Source organism: Pelophylax lessonae (assembly GCF_965119305.1).
Source record: "Pelophylax lessonae genome assembly, chromosome: 9".
In the NCBI taxonomy this organism is placed as follows: Eukaryota; Metazoa; Chordata; class Amphibia; order Anura; family Ranidae; genus Pelophylax; species Pelophylax lessonae.
The window spans coordinates 266,944,838-266,965,922 of NC_138776.1; the positions used below are offsets into that span (position 1 = coordinate 266,944,838).

General features: G+C 46.2%; 2 protein-coding genes across 2 annotated transcripts in view; both read right to left on the reverse strand.

Moving 5' to 3' along the window:
- Positions 1 to 15,255, reverse strand: part of LOC309564447 (uncharacterized protein) — a 714,240-nt gene extending 698,985 nt beyond the window's left edge. The window contains 2 exon segments of the mRNA XM_082269077.1: positions 14,851 to 14,985; positions 15,186 to 15,255. Of these exon segments, the coding sequence (XP_082125203.1) occupies positions 14,851 to 14,985; positions 15,186 to 15,215 (165 nt within the window). The 5' untranslated portion in view covers positions 15,216 to 15,255.
- LOC309562985 (uncharacterized protein) lies at positions 245 to 12,045 on the reverse strand. Its single transcript, XM_082267311.1, has 3 exons — positions 11,971 to 12,045; positions 9,588 to 11,219; positions 245 to 1,027 (listed from the first exon to the last, which is right to left on the reverse strand). Exons 1-3 carry the CDS (start codon positions 12,017 to 12,019, stop codon positions 255 to 257), a joined length of 2,454 nt encoding a protein of 817 aa, XP_082123437.1. The 5' UTR covers positions 12,020 to 12,045; the 3' UTR covers positions 245 to 254.
- Positions 15,256 to 21,085: the final 5,830 nt, after the last annotated feature.

Here is a 21,085-nt window from a genome sequence, read left to right on the forward strand (position 1 = left end):
TGTGGGATCTCTGATGTATTTCAAAATATGATCCATATAGAAGACGTTTCCCACACTCAGGACACCTCAAGCATTGTGTGGGTTCTCCGATGTTTGATAAGCCAAGATTGCCTTGAGTAACAACTGGCCAAATATGGTCAGTTTGTTTGCCCATTTTCAGAACTGAGAACAGGCTGATTTCAAATCAAACCTTCCCAGTGTGAGATCTCTGATTTACGGCAAAACATGATCCATATAGAAGACATTTTCCGCACTCAGGACTCCTCAAGCATTGTGTGGGTTCTCCGATGTTTGATAAGCCAAGACTGCCTTGAGAAACTTTTCCCGCACTCAGAGCAGGAATACACATTCTCCCCCGTGTGAGATTTCATATGTATGACAAATTCTGGTTTTCGTTTATAACATTTCCCGCACTCGGGGCAAGAAAATAGCTTTTCCCGCGTGTGGGTTCTCTGATGTTTAGCAAGATTGAACTTCCTTGAAAAACATTTCCCGCACTCAGGACAGGGATATGGATTTTCGCCTGTGTGAGACCTTTGATGGATGTTAAGTTGGGACTTATGTGAAAAGCATTTCCTGCACTCAGGGCAGGAATACGGCTTCTCCCCCGTGTGAGATCTTTGGTGTATAACAAGGTCTGATTTCCGTGTATAATATTTCCCACACTCGGGGCAGAAATAAGGCTTCTCACCTGTGTGGGAACTCTGATGTCTGGAAAGGTGGGTTCTCTGTGAAAAACATTTCCCGCAATCTGGGCAGGAATACGGCTTCTCACCCGTGTGCAATCTCTGATGGGTGTTAAGTTGGGACTTATTTGTAAAACATTTCCCACATTCAGTGCAGGAATACGGTTTCTCTCCTGTGTGAGATCTTTGATGTATAACAAGGTAGGCTTTTCGTGGAAAACATTTCCCGCACTCAGAGCAGAAAAATGGCTTCTCCCCTGTGTGAGATCTGTAATGTATGATGAGTGCCGATTTTTGAAGAAAACATCTCCCGCACTCAGAACAGAAATTAAGTTTCTCCCCTGTGTGATATTTCCTATGTACAGTAAGACTTAATTCAGAGCTAAAACTTCCCCCACATTCAGAACAAGCAAATGTCTCCTCCCGCTTAATTTCGGGACCATCCCTCACAGTACGAGGTTGCTCAGAGTCGGAGGGATTCCATGGTCTATCCACACTGTGAAGTCCACCATCCATAGTGAAGCTCATTGTCTTTTCTCCTCCACAATCTCCTGTGATGTCCTCATCTTCCATTTTACAACCTGGAGATAAAGTGAGACGATCCTTTGAGGGTTTCTCCGTGGCGTGTCCTGGAAATATATAAAAACATCATCAATAGATATGAGAGGGTTAATTCACTTCCATCAAGATTCCATCTGGATCAGGTAGATATGAGTGAGCAGATGTTCTCTGTGGATGTCCCAACCAGCTGGGACTCTTCCCCTCTTCAGTCAAAGGGCCTTTGGTCCTCCTCCCAGATCACTTCTACATTTACACAGCCTTGTCAGAAGAGCAGGAACCAATGGGGACTGGGAGGTCCATGCTCTTTACACAACCACAAGCCTAGGCACTGGGTCATGTGACCTCGGATGAACAAGAGGGTCAAAGTTCAGACCTGCAGACCCTTTACCAAAGAACAAGTGACCATAGGCCTAGGCGTCTGGTGATATGCAGCACTGGAGGGAGCTTACGGCAGTGTTTTCTCTTGGAAAGATAAGGGTTTCAGTCTTTGTTACTCCTTACTTTTCATCCCAACAAGACTGGTAATAGAGTTTTATGGTAACATTTAGCTATAAGTCTGCAGGAAGAAGAGGGACCAACCTAAGAAAGACTCAATCTGTGTTCTCATATCTGTGCTACTGTAACTAGGAGTGACACACAACCTAATACTGCCAGCTGAACCCCAGGACGGGTATCAGTACAGGGAGGGGACCATTATCAACCTATTATTGGCTGATATCCCTCAGCTCCCGCCCTACTCTGGACCAATCAGTGTGCAGTAACAGAGAAGAGACAAGAGAAGAATATATTATGGGTCACCTGTGCTGATCTCTGTAGGAGTGTCCTCCTCTATGAATGTCCTCGTCATTCCAGCCTCCTCCGTATATTGCTGATCATCCCTCACATACGTCTCTTCTACTTCATCCTCAACTTTCATCTTCATCAGATCTTCACCCTAAACCAACAGAATGGCAGAAAATAACATCTGTAACATAGAAGTATTTATGATGTGAGATCACATAGAAAATATCATCTTGTAGAGTCCACACATCGTCTCCACATGTCAGAGAGTTCAATCACTTTATGTTCCCGACCCTCAACTCCACCTACCTGCTGATGGTGAGGGATGGTGTGACCTTCCTGTGTGGAATCCCGGGAATACAGAGGACGGGGACATCTCTCTGGTGGGTTTCTCTTATTAGGTGGCTCCATCATGTCCTCATAGAGATCCTTGTGACCCCTAGGGAGTTTCTTCATCACCTCATCCTCCTCTTTATACTCTTCTTTAACAATAATTTTATTCCCAAAGTTTCCACTCTGAATATATAATAAAACATTAATTGAAACAAGCATACGGCTTGTATATAAATCATAACTATCAATAATTGTTAAATCATCTACCTGACACACACAATGATACAGTCACCATCCAGACACATCCCTTGTCTGTTACTGGATAATGTCCCAGAATTCCCAGCACCGCTCACCTCTCCTGTCAGCAGCTCCATCATCTTCTTGGTGACTTCTAGAATCTTCTGCATGTTGTGTCTCTCAGGTTTTAGGGAGTCACATGGAGGCACTGTGATGGTCATATGATCACCTGACTTCAGAAGAGGAAATCTCTGTATTGAGGAACCAATAGGAATATCATGTTAGAATCCCAGAATCCTCCTCCCCTCCTCGGTCAGATCTGTGTTTTATTAATAGAGATAAGAGTGATGTCATGTGACCTCCCAGAATCCTCCTCACCTCTCTGGTCAGGTCTGTGTTATAGAGATAAGAGTGATGTCATGTGAATTCCCAGAATCCTCCTCACCTCTCCGGTCAGGTCCGTGTTTTATTAATAGAGATAAGAGTGATGTCATGTGACCTCCCAGAATCCTCCTCACCTCTCCGGTCAGGTCTGTGTTTTATTAATAGAGATAAGAGTGATGTCATGTGACCTCCCAGAATCCTCCTCACCTCTCCAGTCAGCAGGTAGATGATCTCCAAGGTGAGGTTTAGTATCTTCTTAGTCATGTGACTCCGGTCCTCCTCCATCCTCATTGGTCAAGTGATCTATACTGGTTTCCTGTAGACCAATAATTGATAATGGAAAATTATCTGGACTGTACTGGTTGTATAATATTAGGATGGGGGGTGTATGAAGGTGTTAGATATTGCAGCACTTATAATATTTCTTAGCGCTTTAGATTATTATCGTAATGATTTAATTAAATGGTCAGCAGGAGGAGAAAGAAGTGTAACTTTATTAGATTACCGAAAGTCATCATAAGGTACAAACAAATGAGAATAAATAAGTCATATAATCTGTTATTATAGACCAATTAGGCGAGAAGGTGATTGGTGGGAAAAGTGACACATCTCTAATATGAAGAGAATGTTGCAGCCCCGTAAGTGGGGAAATGTTCAGACCCTGAAGAGGTTAATCTAGGTTTCCACACAATATATATGTGTGTATCATGGACTGCTAAGGTGAGACGGTGACACATCTCCAAACTGAAGACGCGGTTTGTCCCGTAAGTGGGGATATAATCTAACTCTGAAGAGGTAAATCTAGGTTTCCAAACTATATATGTGTGTATCATCATCTGCTGGAGATAAAAGACGTCACAGTGACTATGGAGGAAGAGGACGGAACATGACGCGGGGGGGGGGGTTACTGGATGTAAATAGAAAATAATATCTCATTACCTCCTCTGCTGCCTTTTCCAGCAATGTCTCCTCTCTACTTCCTCCCGACTCACCTCTCACCCGAAATTTCTTATTTATACCTGACATCACTTCCTGTCATCCATAGAGACTTCCGGTCTGAGTAAAAGATCCCCACCTTGTGGAGCTCAGAGGAACTGCAGCCTTGAGACACATCTCGTAGTGTTAACACGGTGTTCCGTGAAAAAAGCCTACCCGTGAAAATTCCCTACCCTCGTCACTTCCTCTTCACATACGTCTTGGAACAGCTGAGCCGCTTACCACTGCGCATGCTCAGAGCTCCGGAGGAAAGGGAATTCTCAGGGGGTAGTGTTTTCTAACGTTACACCGCATCAGCTGTTGCCGCGCGTACATTAAATCATCTCCACTCCAACATTAAATCATCTCCGCTCCAACCCGTCAGACTTCACTGATCTCGGCTCCAAAATGTAAAAGCGGCGGCGGGTCTATGAAAATATAAATCACGGAGCCGAGATCATGTGGGACGCCGCACCTGCTGATGAATGACGCGCGCCCGCAGGGAAATCTCAGGGTTGGAGCGGAGATGATTTAATGTAGTGGCTGGGCATGCACAGTGGGACGCATGGCAACAGATGATATATGACGCGGTGTAACGTTAAAAAAACAGTACCCCATAAAAATTCCCTACCCTCCGCAGCTGTGAGCATGCGGAGTGGGAAGCGGCTTAGCTGTTGAATGACGTACGTGCACAGGAAGTGACGAGGGTAGGGAATTTTCCCGGGGTAGGGTTTATTAACGTTACAACGGCCTTGTGCTCTGTGTGTGTATGGTCTGTTTCCCCCATACAGCCATACCAGACATGAAGGGTGTCGCATGAAATTCAGGGAGACCTCACGCTGTTTTAAATTTTTTGGGAAGGGTTCAAAATTCATACCAGACCTAAAAGGGAACCCTCCAGGTCATTTTTTTTATTGGATATCCCCTGATAACATCTATAGTGGACCCTAATCAAGGGTATGAGTGGGTTCCAGGGGAACACTGCTTCTCCTTACGGGTGATGTTTCTCGGAGCTGCAGTTCCTCTGAGCTCACTAAGGTGGGGATCTCACTTCTACCCAGACAGGAAGTCTCTATGGAAGACAGGCGGGTCTAACACACACTGCTTCCTCAGGAGCATATATATTTTGAACAGAAGATCATAATTTGCCCTGGTAGGGATATATACAAAGTCAAGATATCAATACAATTTTTTTTATTCATTCCAAAGTGTGGACTCCAAGAGTGACCCGTATACTGACCAAGGAGCAGAGACCAGCACCAAGACCCAAAGGTGGTATACAGAGAAGGCAAACACAGAAACTGTCCCCTGGGACGAGTGCGGGAGTGAGACTGTGCGAAGATTATACTATTAGAAATATAAATAATTAACTCAATAGAGCAGAAGGAAATAGAAACCCTCCAGTCAAATAAATTTAATAGAGATAATAATGATATAGATGAACAGTCCATTAGATCCAACAGGATGTGCTCTTCATGAAGGAAAATGTACATACCGCTACAGCAAAAAAGCAAATGTAGCTGACCAGGGAGTTTAATGAAGGAGATATTGACAATGAGTATAAAGATATTCTAATCAGGAGCCTGAAATTATTCCTAGAAGTAAGAAATATACATGTATATACTCGAGTATAAGCCAACCCGAATATAAGCCGAGGCACCTAATTTTACCACAAAAAACTGGGAAAACGTATTGACTCAAGTATAAGCCTAGGGTGGGAAATGCAGCAGTTACTGGACCACCATGAGACCCAAAACAGGGGCTGCAGGCATGGTGCAGGGACTGCGGACATGGTACAGGAGATGCAGGGCAGTGGGCATGGTACAGGAGATGGTTCAGGCATGGTACAGGATATGGTACAGGCATGGCGCAGGAGATGGTACAGGCATGGCACAGGAGATGGTTCAGGCCTGGTACAGGAGATGGTTCAGGCATGGTACAGGTATGGCACAGGAGATGGTACAGGCATGGTACAGGAGATTGTTCAGGCATAGTACAGGAAATGCTACAGGCATGGCACAGGAGATTGTTTAGGCATGGTACAGGAGATGGTACAGGTATGGCATAGGAGATGGTACAGTCATGGCACAGGAGATTGTTCAGGCATTATACAGAAGATAGTACAGGCATGGCACAGGAGATGGCACAGACGGTACAGGCATGGTACAGGAGATGGTTCAGGTATGGTACAGGAAATGGTTCAGGCATGGTACAGGAGATGGTACAGGAAAGGCACAGAAGATGGTACAGGCATGGTACAGGAGATAGTACAGGAGATGGTTGAGGCATGGTACAGGAGATGGTTCAGGTATGTTACAGGAGATGGTACAGGAAAGGCACAGAAGATAGTACAGGAGATGGTACAGGAAAGGCACAGAAGATGGTACAGGCATGGTACAGGAGATGGTACAGGAAAGGCACAGAAAATGGTACAGGAGATGGTACAGGAATGGCACAGATGGTACAGGAGATGCAGTGCTGCGGGCATGGTACAGGAGAATCTCCTGTACCATGCCAGCAGCATTGCATCTCCTGAGGAGATGCAGGGGCTGCAGAGGAGTCTCACTTACCTTTCGGTGATGCGCCTAACATTTAAAATTGGCGCGGCCTGGTGCCAACACATCACCACGCATGCGCTGTCTGCCCGGGAATAGCTGAACGTGTACGGGCTTTCCCGAGCGGCTGCGGCGCATGCGCACTGACCGGGAGAACAGGTAAGTGAGACCGTGACTCGCGTATAAGCCGAGGGGGGCTTTTTCAGTATAAGTACTCCATATAAGGAAAAAGAAAAAAAAAAGGAGGGGAAGAGGGCGCTTACCCATTGCCAGTCCACCTGTAGAGTGAACTGGGGGCAAAGAAATGTACACCTTCATACTTGTTACAAAAGATGATCGTTTATTACCAAGGTTTTAGTCCAATATATTCATCTGACATTCGTAATGACCATAGGGATGTTATAATGGTCCGTGCCCAGTTGGGATATGCGGCCTATGGATGATAAAATAGCTATTGAATCTATTAATAAGAGTCCAATAAATAATATAGAGGTGAATCGCAATGTGTCATACCTCAAAATAGAAAATCCTTCATGTCTCCCTGGAGCTCAATCGCCTGTAGCAGTTGCAGCGCTTAAATACGACACTCAAACCCGACGCGTCATATCCCGGTGACTCGGAAATACTGTATATGCATATAGATGCGATGCAATAGCCTTTGATATAGCAGACCACCTGCTCCTCCTCAAAAAATGCTGGTCCCTTGGCCTTCAAGACTTTGCTCCTCACTACTTATCTCAGTGCACCTTAGTCCACATAGTGTTGCTTACAACTCTACCTCTTTCTCTTCCTATAGAGGTTCCCCCAAGGATCAGTCTCTTGGGCCCCTTCTATTTTTTTCTGCACCTCCTCTTAGGGTCAGTTGATAACCTCCAATGGCTTCTAATACTGACTCTACACCAGTGACACCTACTGTAAATCTATTGCCCTACTCTTTAATCTCCTCCAGCATCGCTAACTGACATATTATAGATGTTACACCACTTCCTCAAAATCAGATCTCATTATATTTCCCTTACTCCATGTCCCTGCCCCTGAGTATTCCATGGAGACCATTGGGGCAACTATTAGTCCCTCCCCTCATGTAAGGGTGCTAGACTCTGATTTCTCCTTTTGGTCCCACATACAATTACTGTCCAAATCCTGATGCCTCAACCTAATTTCCATAATTTTTCTCTTCATAACAAAAAGGACACCACAGAGATACTAATCTACACCCCGCTTATCGCCCACCTCCGCTATTGTAACTATCTCCTCATTGGTCTACCTTCTATACAGACTATCCCCCTTTCAGTCTAAAGAAAATCCTTCTGTCATGCTCTTCCACTTGACTAATTGCTCTTTGTCCATCACCCCTCTCTGGCAATCCATCCACAGGCATCTTATTCAGTGTCCTCCACCCGTCTCTGCCAATCCTTACACTGGCATCCATTTAGTGTCCTCGACTCTTCTCTACCATTCCCTTCACTGGCTTCCATTCAGTGTTCTCCGCCCCTCTCTGCCAATCCCTCTACTGGCTTCCATTCAGTGTCCTCCACCACTCTCTGCCAATCCCTCCACTGGCTTCCATTCAGTGTCCTCCTCCCCTCTCTGCCAATCCCTCCACTGTCCGCCACCCCTCTCTGCCAATCCCTCCACTGGCTTCCATTCAGTGTCCTCCACCCCTCTCTGCCAATCCCTCTACTGGCTTCCATTCAGTGTCCTCCATCCCTCTCTGCCAATCCCTCCACTGGCCTCCATTCAGTGTCCTCCTCCCCTCTCTGCCAATCCCTCCACTGTCCGCCATCCCTCTCTGCCAATCCCTCCACTGGCTTCCATTCAGTGTCCTCCACCCCTCTCTGCCAATCCCTCTACTGGCTTCCATTCAGTGTCCTCCATCCCTCTCTGCCAATCCCTCCACTGGCTTCCATTCAGTGTCCTCCTCCCCTCTCTGCCAATCCCTCCACTGTCCGCCATCCCTCTCTGCCAATCCCTCCACTGGCTTCCATTCAGTGTCCTCCACCCCTATTTGCCAATCCCTCCACTGGTCTCCATTCAGTTGCCTTCATCCCTCTCTGCCAATCACTCCACTGGCATCCATTCAGTGTCCTCCACCCCTCTTTGCTAATCCCTCACCTGGCTTCCATTCAGTGTCCTCCTCCCCTCTCTGCCAATCCCTCCACGGTCCGCCACACCTCTCTGCCAATCCCTCCACTGTCCGCCACCCCTCTCTGCCAATCCCTCCACTGACTTCCATTCACTGTTCTCCACCCCTCTCTGCCAATCCCTCCACTGGCTTCAATTCAGTGTCCTCCACCCCTTTTTGCCAATCCCTCCACTGGCCTCCATTCAGTGTCCTCCACCCCTCCCTGCCAATCCCTCCACTGGCCTCCATTCAGTGTCCTCCACCCCTCCCTGCCAATCCCTCCACTGGCTTCCATTCAGTGTCCTCCACCCCTCTCTGCCAATCCCTCCACCTGGCTTCCATTTAGTGTCCTCCACCCCTCTCTGCCAATCCCTCCACCTGGCCTACAACTATTAGGTTCCCGGCTGGCACCTGAATGTAAACAAAGGCGTGGGGATGCCGGCTGACACAAATATGGTCATTGTCATATTTGGTTAATGACGCCACCCAGAATTTCCGACCCCCTTGTTTCCCTTTGCCTTCCTGCAGGGAATTCTGGTAGCTGAATGGGGCTAGGGATGTGCAACTGGTTGCTAGGGGTTGTTGGCATCCTAGCAACAAGTTACTATTGTCTAGGACTGGACTTCTTCCCTTCCAGGAAAAAAGAAGACTCCTTGCTATGGAAGGTAAAGTTTTATTTGACAGATGTGTGATAACAATCAAATATGTCTACTGTTCTCACCTAGGTGAGACCTCTGATGTGTGTTAAGTTGGGCTTCTGTGAAAAGCATTTGCCGCACTCAGGGCAGGAATATGGCTTTTCCCCCCACGTACGGCAAAATACGATTCATATAGAAGACATTTCCTGCACCTGGGACCCCTTGAGGGTTGTGTGGGTTTTCTGATGTTGGGTAAGATAAGACTTCTGTGCAAAACATTTCCCGCACTCAGGGCAAGAATACGGCTTCTCACCCGTGTGAGATCTCTGATGTTTAACAAGTTCTGGTTTCCGTGGGTAACATTTCCCACACTTGGCACAGGAAAACCGCTTTTCCCCCGTGTGGCATACTTGATGTTCACTAAGATTGCACTTTCGTGAAAAACATTTCCCACACTCTGAACAGGAAAATGGCTTTTCCCCAGTGTGAGATCTCTGATGTACAACAAGATGGGACTTTCGTGAAAAACTTTTTCTGCACTCAGGACAGGAAAACGGCTTTTCACCCGAGTGCAACAGCTGATGGTTGGTAAGACTGGACTTCTGTGAAAAACATTTCCCGCACTCAAGGCAGCAGAACGGCTTCTCCCCCGTGTGAGATCTTTGATGTGCGACAAGGTCTGATTTCCATGGAAAACATTTGCCGCACTCGGGGCAGGAATATGACTTCACCCCTGTGTGCGATCTTTGATGTTTAACCAGTTCTGATTCTCGTGGAAAACATTTCCCGCACTCGGGACAAGAAAACACCTTTTCCTGTCTGTGATATACCTGATGTTTAGTAAGACTGCACTTTCGTGGGAAACACTTTCCACACTCGGGGCAGGAATAGGGCTTCTCCCCTGTGTGACATACCTGATGTATGCTAAGTGTGGACCTTTGAGAAAAAGATTTTCCGCACTCAGGACAGGAATATGGCTTCGCACCTGTGTGAAATCTCTGATGTTTGGTAAGATTTGACGCCTGTGAAAAACACTTTCCGCACTCGGGACACGAATACGGCTTTTCATCCATGTGAGTTCTCAGATGTTTGGTAAGATAGTGCTTCTGCGAAAAAGATTTCCCGCACTGAGGGCAACAAAATGGCCTCTCCCCTGTGTGAGCTCTTTTGTGCATAACAAGTTCGGATTTCTGTGCATAACATTTCCCGCACTCAGGGCAGGCATACGGCTTCTCGCCTGTGTGATACCTCTGATGCCTAGCAAGATGGGCCTTCTGTAAAAAACCTTTCCCACAAACAGGGCAGGAATAAAACTTCTCACCCGTGTGATATTTCTGATGCATGAAAAGACTGGACTTATTGGAAAAACATTTCCCGCACTCAGAACAGCAATACGGCCTTTCCCCTGTGTGAGATCTTTTATGTATAATAAGTTCTGATTTCCGTGTATAACATTTCCCGCACTCAGGACACCAATACGGCTTCTCCCCCGTGTGCAATCTCTGATGTCTAGAAAGATGGGCCTTCTGTGTAAAACATTTCCCGCACTCGGGACAGGAAAATGGTTTCTCCCCTGTGTGAGACCTCATGTGTACACTGAGAACTGATTTGTGCGTAAAGCTTTTCTCGCACTCAGGGCAGGAATACGGCTTCTCCTCCGCGTGAGATCTCTGATGTTCAGTAAGACTTTGTTCTGAGCTCACAATTTCCCCACATTCAGGACAGGAAAATTCCCACTCCCATTGAATTTCAGCACCATCCCCCACAGTACGAGGTTGCTCAGAGTCAGAGGGATTCCATGGTCTATCCACACTGTGAAGTCCACCATCCATAGCAGAGCTCATTGTCTTTTCTCCTCCACAATCTCCTGTGATGTCCTCATCTTCCATTTTACAACCTGGAGATAAAGTGAGACGATCCTTTGAGGGTTTCTCCATGGCGTGTCCTGGAAAAATATAAAAACATCATCAATATATCTGAGAGGGTTAGTTCACTTCCATCTAGATTCCATCTGGATCAGGTAGATATGAGTGAGCAGATGTTCTCTGTGGATGTCCCCAACCAGCTGGGACTCTTCCCCTATTCAGTCAAAGGGCCTTTGGTCCTCCTCCCAGATCACTTCTACATTTACACAGCCTTGTCAGAAGAGCAGGAACCAATGGGGACTGGGAGGTCCATGCTCTTTACACAACCACAAGCCTAGGCACTGGGTCATGTGACCTCTGATAAACAAGAAGGTCAACGTTCAGACTTGTAGACCCTTTACCATAGAACAAGTGATCATAGGCCTGGTGATATGCAGCGCTGGAGAGAGCTTACGGCAGTGTTTTCTCTTGGAAAGATAAGGGTTTCAGTCTTTATGTTACTCCTTACTTATCATCCCAACAAGACTGGAAATAGAGTTTTATGGTAACATTTAGCTATAAGTCTGCTGGAAGAAGAGGGACCAACCTAAGAAAGGCTCAATCTGTGTTCTCATATCTGTGCTACTGTAACTAGGAGTGACACACAACCTAATACTGCCAGCTGAACCCCAAGATGGGTATCAGTACAGGGAGGTGACCATTATCAACCTATTTTTGGCTGATATCACTCAGCTCCCGCCCTACTCTGGACCAATCAGCTTCCGCCCTACTCTGGACCAATCAGTGTGCAGTAATAGAGCAGTGATAAGAGAAGAATATATTACGGCTCACCTGTGCTGAACTCTGTAGGAGTGTCCTCCTCTATGAATGTCCTCGTCATTCCAGCCTCCTCCGTATATTGCTGATCATCCCAGATATACTCCTCTTCTATTTCACATTCAACTTTAATATTTATCGGATCTTCACCCTAAACCAACAGAATGCCAGCAAAAAATAACATTTTTGTAATTACCATAAAATCTAAATCTTGGAGTCCATTGAAGGACAATTGGAATTCTTGGAGTCCATTGAGGGACAATTGGAATTCTCGGAGTCCATTGAGGGACAATTGGAATTCAAAAACAGTTGGGTTTGACTGGCACCAGAAGAAGGTTGGAACTCTTGCAAATGAAAATCCTGTAGGCCAGCCCTTGTATAGCCCCCCATCTATGCATGGCTCACTGGAAAAGCACAAACAAACAAACAAAATGGCTGTGCCCTCAATGTATCCAAGAAATAAATTCTACGGTAAGCACAAAAATCATCTCGTCCACTGAAGAACACAGAAATTCGGATACAGTTGAGACATCCAAAAGCAATCGAACTAAGCGGAGGGAAAAAGCCACTGACAGACCCAAAAAGGGACTGGGAACTGTCAGCAAGTAAGGAGTACTTGAAGGATCAGGGTGCCCAAATCTGAACCAGATGGGAAGAAGCCTCCTTGAAGACAGGGGAAGCTGCCAATTACCAATGAAAGGCCATATGGTATCAACTTGATGCTCAGATCAGGATACTAGAGATTACGACCAACAAAAGGCCACATGGCACCAACCTGATGCTGAGACCAGGATACAGGCAAACAGGACCAACAGAATGCCACATAGCACCTACCTCGTTCTCAGAACAGGATACACAAGATCAGGACCAACGGAAGGCCACATAGCACCAACCTGATGCTCAGACCTGGATACAAGAGATCACAACCAACGGAAGGCCACATAACCAGCCTGATGATCAGACCAGGATACTAGAGATCACGACCAACGGAAGGCCACATGGCACCAACCTGATGCTTAGACCAGGATACAAGAGATCACGACCAACAGAAGGCCACATGGCACCAACCTGATGCTCAGACCAGGATACAGGCAAACAGGACCAACAGAATGCCACATAGCACCTACCTGGTGCTCAGAACAGGATACACAAGATCAGGACCAACGGAAGGCCACATAGCATCATCCTGATGCTCAGACCAGGATACTAGAGATCACGACCAACGGAAGGCTACATGGTACCAACCTGATGCTAAGTCCAGAATACAAGACATCATGACCAATGAAGGCCACATGGCACCAATTTGATGGTCAGACCAGGATACAGGAGATCACGTCCAATGGAAGGCCACTTGGCACCAACCTCATGCTCAGACCAGTAAATAAGAGATCACGACCAACGGAAGGCCACATGGCACCAACCTGATGCTCAGACAAGGATACAAGAGATTACGATCAATGGAAGGCAACATGGCACCAACCTAAAGCTCAAATCAGAATACAAAAGCTCACGACAAAGGAAAGGCCATATGGCACCAGCCTAAAGCTCAGACCAGGATACAAGAGATCACTGCCAAGATGCAATTACTCCACTCGAAGGAACACTGAGCCTGAATCTATGAGAGGCCGTGAAACCAAAAACCAATCAAAACTCTTTAAGCCTCACTCTCCCAGCCTTTAGAATACAGGGAAGGAAAGTTGGAGTCCTGGGCAACTGGTGTCATTGGTGATCAGAGGACTGTAGCCAGAGAGGGGAAACCGATCGAAAACCCATGTGGTATGGAGCAGCCGTGAAATACTACTTCCAAGTTTTCAAATGTACACAATGATACCCAAAAGAGAAGTAGCTCCCCATGCTTCAGCCCAACTGGTTTGTTCACAAAGAGAGTCTTCTAAGACAGGGTCACACCTGAGCTGTGCCATGGGTCGATGAGGGGTTATATGGGGGCTGGCTTACAACTTTTCTTTTTGCCAGTGTCCCCATCTCTTTTAAAGAGCAGTATATCCCAACTGTATATGAATTCCTGTGTCCCTCAATGGACGAGAAAGAAAACCATCCACGACATAGAAGTATTTATGATGTGAGATCACATAGAAAATATCATCTTGTAGAGTCCACACATCGTCTCCACATGTCAGAGTGTTCAATCACTTTATGTTCCCGACCCTCAACTCCACCTACCTGATGATGGTGAGGGATGGTGTGATCTTCCTGCATGGAATCCCAGGAATACAGAGGACGGGGACATCTATCTGGTGGGTTCCTGGTATTAGGTGGCTCCATCATATCCTTGGGTCCATCTGAAAGTTCCTTCATCACACCATACTCCTCATCCTCCTCTTTATACTCTTCTTTAACAGGAATAGTATTATCCTTTGTGTTTCCATTCTGAATATAAAATACAACATTCATTGTAACAAACAGTATGCTTGTATAAAAGTCACAACTACCAATAATTGTTCCTCATCTACCTGATCACGCTGTGTGTAGTTGTGATCTTCCTGTGTGGAATCCCGGGAATACAGAGGACGGGGACATCTCTCTGGTGGGTTCCCATTACTGGATCCATCTGTAGGAAACACACACACTGACTGAATACATTGTTTCTATGTGTTTATCAGATGATGGGGGATCTAGGTGGATCCTCCGTACTGCTCTCTCCTTTACAATAAAGTCTCCTCTTACCCGGTGATGTGAGGGGCGGCTGATTCTCCATCATGACGTCCTTGTAGAGATCCTTGTGTCCTTCTAAATACTCCCACTCCTCCATGGAGAAATAGACAGTGACATCCTGACACCTTATAGGAACCTGACACACACAATGATACAGTCACCATCCAGACACATCCCTTGTCTGTTACTGGATAATGTCCCAGAATTCCCAGCACCGCTCACCTCTCCTGTCAGCAGCTCCATCATCTTCTTGGTGACTTCTAGAATCTTCTCCATGTTGTGTCTCTCAGGTTTTAGGGAGTCACATGGAGGCACTGTGATGGTCATATGATCACCTGACTTCAGAAGAGGAAATCTCTGTATTGGAGAACCAATAGGAATATCATGTTAGAATCCCAGAATCCTCCTCACATCTCCGGTCAGGTCTGTGTTTTATTAATAGAGATAAGAGTCATGTCATGTGACCTCCCAGAATCCTCCTCACCTCTCCGGTCAGGTCTGTGTTTTATTAATAGAGATAAGAGTGATGTCATGTGACCTCCCAGAATCCTCCTCACCTCTTCGGTCAGCAGGTAGATGATCTCCATGGTGAGGTTTAGTATCTTCTCAGTCACGTGACTCCGGTTCTCCTCCATTCTCCTTCGTGCCGTCATCTATGAAGGTTTCCCTGTAGACAAATAACATCGATAAAAGAGAAATATATGGATTGGTATTGGTTGTACAAAAATAGGAAGAGGATATCTGGAGATAATGTGAAGGCCGGTCTGTATATATTAGAACTATGGCCCCCAGTGGGAATATATTTAATCCGGACTGTTTTGTGATTTCTATGATTCTTGGGGTCCGGGACCTCTTTACCAATTGGCCTCCTTGATCACAAATTCCATTTTCTGATAGGGGAGTTTTGTTTCTAGACTTGTTTTATATAACATTAAATCTGCAGACAAGGGACAATAAATATGATCCGTCTCTTTTTCTGTCTTCCTAAATTGTACTATGTACCCGTTACCCATTCACATGGGGACTGCATCTGGGGGCCCCCCCTTTTTTTTTTTTTAAAGGGGAGCTTACAGATTTCTGGTAATCTCCACAGGAAGACCCATAAAACCAACCGGCCAGGATTGTGGGGGGAAGAGGACCTTGGCCCAATATGGTTCAGTAGGGTGGGGGGCATACTCACATCCCCCATTCTTGGCTGTTGCATAGAGTTAAATGGGGAACCCCACATTTTGTTTTCTTGTTTCTTACATGGGGGCTATCCCGTAAAATAATATCTCACCCAAAGGTTCTGGTATACAAATTAGTGGGACCCCATGATTTTTTTCTTTTCTCCGCATAAGATCCCCCTTTAAAATTCATACCAGACCTTAATAGTCTGGTATGAATTTTGAAGGGCCCTCTTTTTTTTAAATACAGTCTCCCCTATTTGCTTACATTTACCTGTTAGTTGAGTCTGGTATGGATTTATAGGGTGTGCCTCCCACAAAAAAGAAAATAGCAAATGTAGCGCTGTGCCTATAGGGCCTGCTCAGAGGCGTAGATAAGGGGGGGTCAAGGGGGTCCAACCGCCCCCCTCCAGAGCATCGGTCAATTTCACAACAGCTAGGCTAGTGTAGCCTATCAGCTGCGGGAGCCGTACTGCTACTAGGAAGACCACCTGTCTTATCCACAAGGCTGACAAGCAGGGCCCAGCTGCCATTGAAGTCATGTTTACTATTTGCTTCACTAACAGATGTGCCTGCTGGGGGCGCTGTATATATATATATATATATACACACACCACAATTTGTCACAGCATGGCAGACGTGCTAATTATTGTTCTCTGGGTACTCAAGGCTGAACTCCCCCCCCCCAAGAAAAAAAATTACCTACGGCTCTGGGCCTGCTGTAAGAGGACTTCTCTGGCCTCCTCTGATTACCAGCACACAGTCACTTAAGGAACAGTTCGCACATCCCTCCTTACTCCCGATGGCTCGTCACACAATAAACAGTCCAGGGGTATTGGTTTTTAGTGTTAATTTGGAACTTGGATGGGAGAAGGGAATGGTGGGATACTCCAAATGTAGCTATACACAATGGATAAGGACAACTCTCACTTGGCTTCAAAAGGTTGTTTGTGGAAGAAGCTGCACTGCTTAATCCATACTGCCACACGTATGGAAAGGGTTAAGTCTCCTTGCTCTTTTCTTTCCAGCAATAGACTTGGGGATCCTACATCATCTTCAGGACACTCACTAGCATCCCCTTTACTGACACCCGTCCACTGACTCTTCTAACTTCAGGGATGGCCCCCCTCCGGTCAGGCCCCTTGACACAGTGACAGATCTGTACTCACTGTACTGCAGAATCAGATCTTCCAGTCCAGTCTCCCCTTTCAGTCAGCTTCCCTGGACTTCTGGGTTCAGTTCCTCACCTGCTACTCTCTAGGCCCTCAGGTCGACCCCCTGAGGTCCCACAACCCCTCTACAGAGGAGGAAGCAGCTACCCCTTCCTCTGGGACTATCCAGCTGAAAGACCCCGAGCACATGTGCTCCTGGCTTTTATACAGTATCCCAGCCTGCACCGAGGTGCTTTCCTCTGCCAAATCACCAGGACTGTATCAAAAGTCTGTGCACTCATTTGTCAGGTTTCCTCCCAATGTCCAAAATGCCTCTAAAATGCCTCCCTATTGGACCAGTGTGAAACACTCTGCAGACAGAATGAGTTGCACCTGAGCACAATGAGCAGACCTCACTAACAGATCCTGCTCTCTGGTAGGCAGGGAACAATATAGATTTACCTGCAGCTCTTCTGGTAAGCAGACAGGGCAAAAAACTATACTTTAGCCTCGTACACACGTACCGATCGTCGGCCGAACGATCAGCCGTCTTTTGTCCCCGGGCTGTCGTGTCCGCTGAAAAGTGCAAAAGACTGCACACGAATTTTGTCGGCCAACAACAGCCGACTGCAGAAGTGATTTCATGTGATGGTTAACTTTCCCTGTGTTTTTTCTTTTCGGAGCATGCCCAGTCTTGCAAATCTGCTGTCTGTCGGCCGAATTCTGTACTGACTGGCGAACAATCGGCCGTTCTGGTGTCGGCATACAAAAATTTTAATGCTTGCACGACAGGTTCTGTTCGGCCGAAAGTGCGCTGTCGGCTGTCGGAAGCATCATACTAACAAGCCGAAAATCGGCCAATCGGTCGTCGGCCGAATCTTTTCGGCCGACAATCTGCACGTGTGTACGGGCCTTTTCTCTCTAGCACCTACGTAGGAGGGTGCTATACAAAAAAAATTGGAAAAGTAAAAAGGAAATCCATACCAGACCCTAAAAAAAAAAAAATGCTTCAGGTCCTCGTAAAAATCCATACCAGACCCTTAATCTGAGCATGCAGTCTGGCTCACCAGGAAAGTGGGGATGAGTGTGGCTCCGCTTCTCCTAAACCGTACCAGGTCGTATACCCCCAACATGGGGTCAGGTTGATGAGGACAAGGGCCTCTTCCCTACAACCCTGGCCGTTAACTATGGGGGGTCTGTAGACAGGGAGCTTGTTGGAATCTTGAAGCCATCTTTAATAATAAGAAGGCCTTCAGATGCTGCCACCCTCTACGTGAATGAGTATGGGGAACCCTTACCATTTCACATAAAAAATAAAAATGTAACATAGAAATAAGGACACCCAAACGTTGAAAAAATCGTGCCCTTTATTTTAAAAAAAAATAAAAAACCCCAAAGATGTGCCTCAGAAAAAAAAAAAAGATCACCTGTGCAGACGACTGATCCTGATACTATTAGTAGCTGAATGACAGCCTCCGCCAAGTTGTCATCAGCTTTTGTAAGCGAATGAGCCGAGTCATGTCAGTGGTTGGTAGGGACGCAGCAGGAGTAGGCAGCCGCTGGTTCCTTAGCAACCATTGACCACTGAAAGCTGTCATAATCATCGTTGCTGAATGCCCTAAACGCTCAGATGAACATCAGAACAGCCAGTGTTTGGTCTGAAGTTACGTTTGGGATGAACATTAGGTCTTCCTTACTGGCTATATCCTGCCCTGTCCATCTTTAGATGATCCCCGAAAACTCATCTCTTCAGGAAAGCCTATCCTGCCTCCACCAAACTTTTACTTTCTCCATCCACTCATAGATATTACCTTTTTATATCACTTTCCCCACCCTTTTTCATTGTAAGCTCTCACAATCAGGGCCCTTTTCGAGCCCTTTGGAATTGAACGGTAATGTCTAGTGGTATATGGCATCCAACCTCTTACCATTTCTCTCATATATGAAGTGCTCTTCTCGTATTACCTCCTCTGTTGCCAGCTCCAGCAATGTCTCCTCTCTACTTCCTCCCAACTCACCTTTCACCCGGAACTTCCTGTCTGTACTGACATCACTTCCTGTCTTCCATAGAAACTACCTGTCTGGGTCAAAGTGAGATCCCTACCTCGTGGAGCTCAGAGGAACTGCAACCCCTCAGAAACATCTAAAGCCTAGTACACACGCAACGATTATTGGCCGACCGATCGTCCGTCTTTTGTCCAGAGTGGTGTTTTGGTGGTTGGAATGTGCCTAGACTGCACACGAATTTTCTCGCCCGACAAAATTCTACTTCAAAAGTGATGTCATGTGTTGGTTTGCTTTCTTTGTGTTCTTTCTTCTCTGAGCATGCCCAGACTTGCTCATTCGATTTTTCTCTGTCAAAATCTGTACTGACTGCATGAAAATCGGCCGTGTTTTGATGGCGGACAAAAATTTTATAGCCTGCACACCAGATTTTTTTCGGCCGAGTCGGTTGTCGGAAGCATCATACTAACAAGCCGAAAATCGTCAGGTCGGACGAAAATTCCCTGCCGAATTTCGACGTGTGTGTACGAGGCTTTAGCCTTGTGCTGTGTGTGTATATACTGCAGCCTTTTTCGACCAGTTAGCCTTGAGGTTTCTTCAGGTTTGCCTCAGCAAAATGCCTAAAAAGTGCCCGAAAATTGTATACAAGGTGGCGTGTGGATGAAGCCTGCTTTTGAGTTACACAAAGCCACAGGTTTTCATTGGGCACCATTAGGACCTTCTAGCTGCCAACCTCGTGCACCATTAGGACCTTCTAGCTGCCAACCTCATGCACCATTAGGACCTTCTAGCTGCCAACCTCGTGCACCATTAGGACCTTCTAGCTGCCAACCTCGTGCACCATTAGGACCTTCTAGCTGCCAACCTCGTGCACCATTAGGACCTTCTAGCTGCCAACCTCATGTACCATTAGGACCTTCTAGCTGCCAACCTCCTAACAACCAACGGCATCATCAGTTGATAAGGAGGATGTCTAGAATCCTTGTTCGACTATCCCCTGCCTCTCTCCATAAATTTTGGGGTCACATTAGCCGAGTGATGGAGAAAAATTGAGGAAGAAGAGAAACATTGGAATACTAGTCAGTACCAGTTTGCACCTCTAACATTGGGTCTCCTACATGTATGAATATTGCTGCTTCATGTAAAACTAAAAGAATAGTGTTTACGTTTTAGGATGGGGTGTTCATAATTTTAAAGGGTGCCTAGAGACTGTCTATAATTTTGGAGGGTGCCTTGAGACTGTCCATAATTTTCAGGGGTGCCTCGAGACGGTCTATAATTTTGGAGCATGCCTCGAGACTGTCTATAATTTTGGAGCGTGCCTCAAGACTGTCTATAATTTTGGAGCGTGCCTCAAGACTGTCTATAATTTTGAAGGGTGCCTCGAGATTGTTCATAATTTTAAAGGGTGCCTCAAGACGGTCTATAATTTTCAGGGGTGCCTCGAGACTGTCTATAATTTTGGAGGGTGCCTCGAGACTGTCCATAATTTTCAGGGGTGCCTCGAGACTGTCTATAATTTTGCAGGGTGCCTCGAGATTGTTCATAATTTTGGAGCTTGCCTCGAGACTGTCTATAGTTTTCAGGGGTGCCTCGAGACTGTCCTTTATTTTTAGGGGTGCCTCGAGACTGTCCATAATTTTCAGGGGTGCCTCGAGACTGTCCATAATTTTCAGGGGTGTCTCGAGACTGTATATAATTTTGGAGGGTGCCTTGAGACTGTCCATAATTTTCAGGGGTGCCTCGATACTGTATATAATTTTGGAGGGTGCCTCGAGATTGTCCATTATTTTCCCCCCATAGGCCAGAAGGGAGGAGTCTGGAGCCCTGGCTGGGCCCCCTAAAAGAGGAGGATCGGGGCTGGTCTGTCCAAAACCCTTGCATAGAGCAGGAAAGTAAGACATATTTCTTATTAAAAAAAAAAAAGATCAACCTTTATTGTCACTTTTCCCACCAGGCACTCCCACCCCCTTCCTGCACAGGTCAATTCTCAGCGCTGTCGCAATTTGAATGACAATTGCATGGTCATGCTACACTCTACCCAAACTAAATTTTGATCATTTTTTTCACACAAATAAAGCTTTATTTTTGTGGTATTTAATCACCTCTGGGGTTTATTTTTTTGCTAAATAAAGA

Coding starts and splice junctions, on each gene's coding strand:
- LOC309562985 (XM_082267311.1), bottom strand. CDS start 12,019: ATGACGAGGACATTCATAGAGGAGGACACTCCTACAGAGTTCAGCACA. Junction 11,220..11,970: donor TCCTACAGAGTTCAGCACAG/GTGAGCCGTAAT, acceptor ATATTTTTCCAG/GACACGCCATGGAGAAACCC. Junction 1,028..9,587: donor ACATCAGAGATCTCACACGG/GTGAGAAGCCGT, acceptor AATATCACACAG/GGGAGAAACTTAATTTCTGT.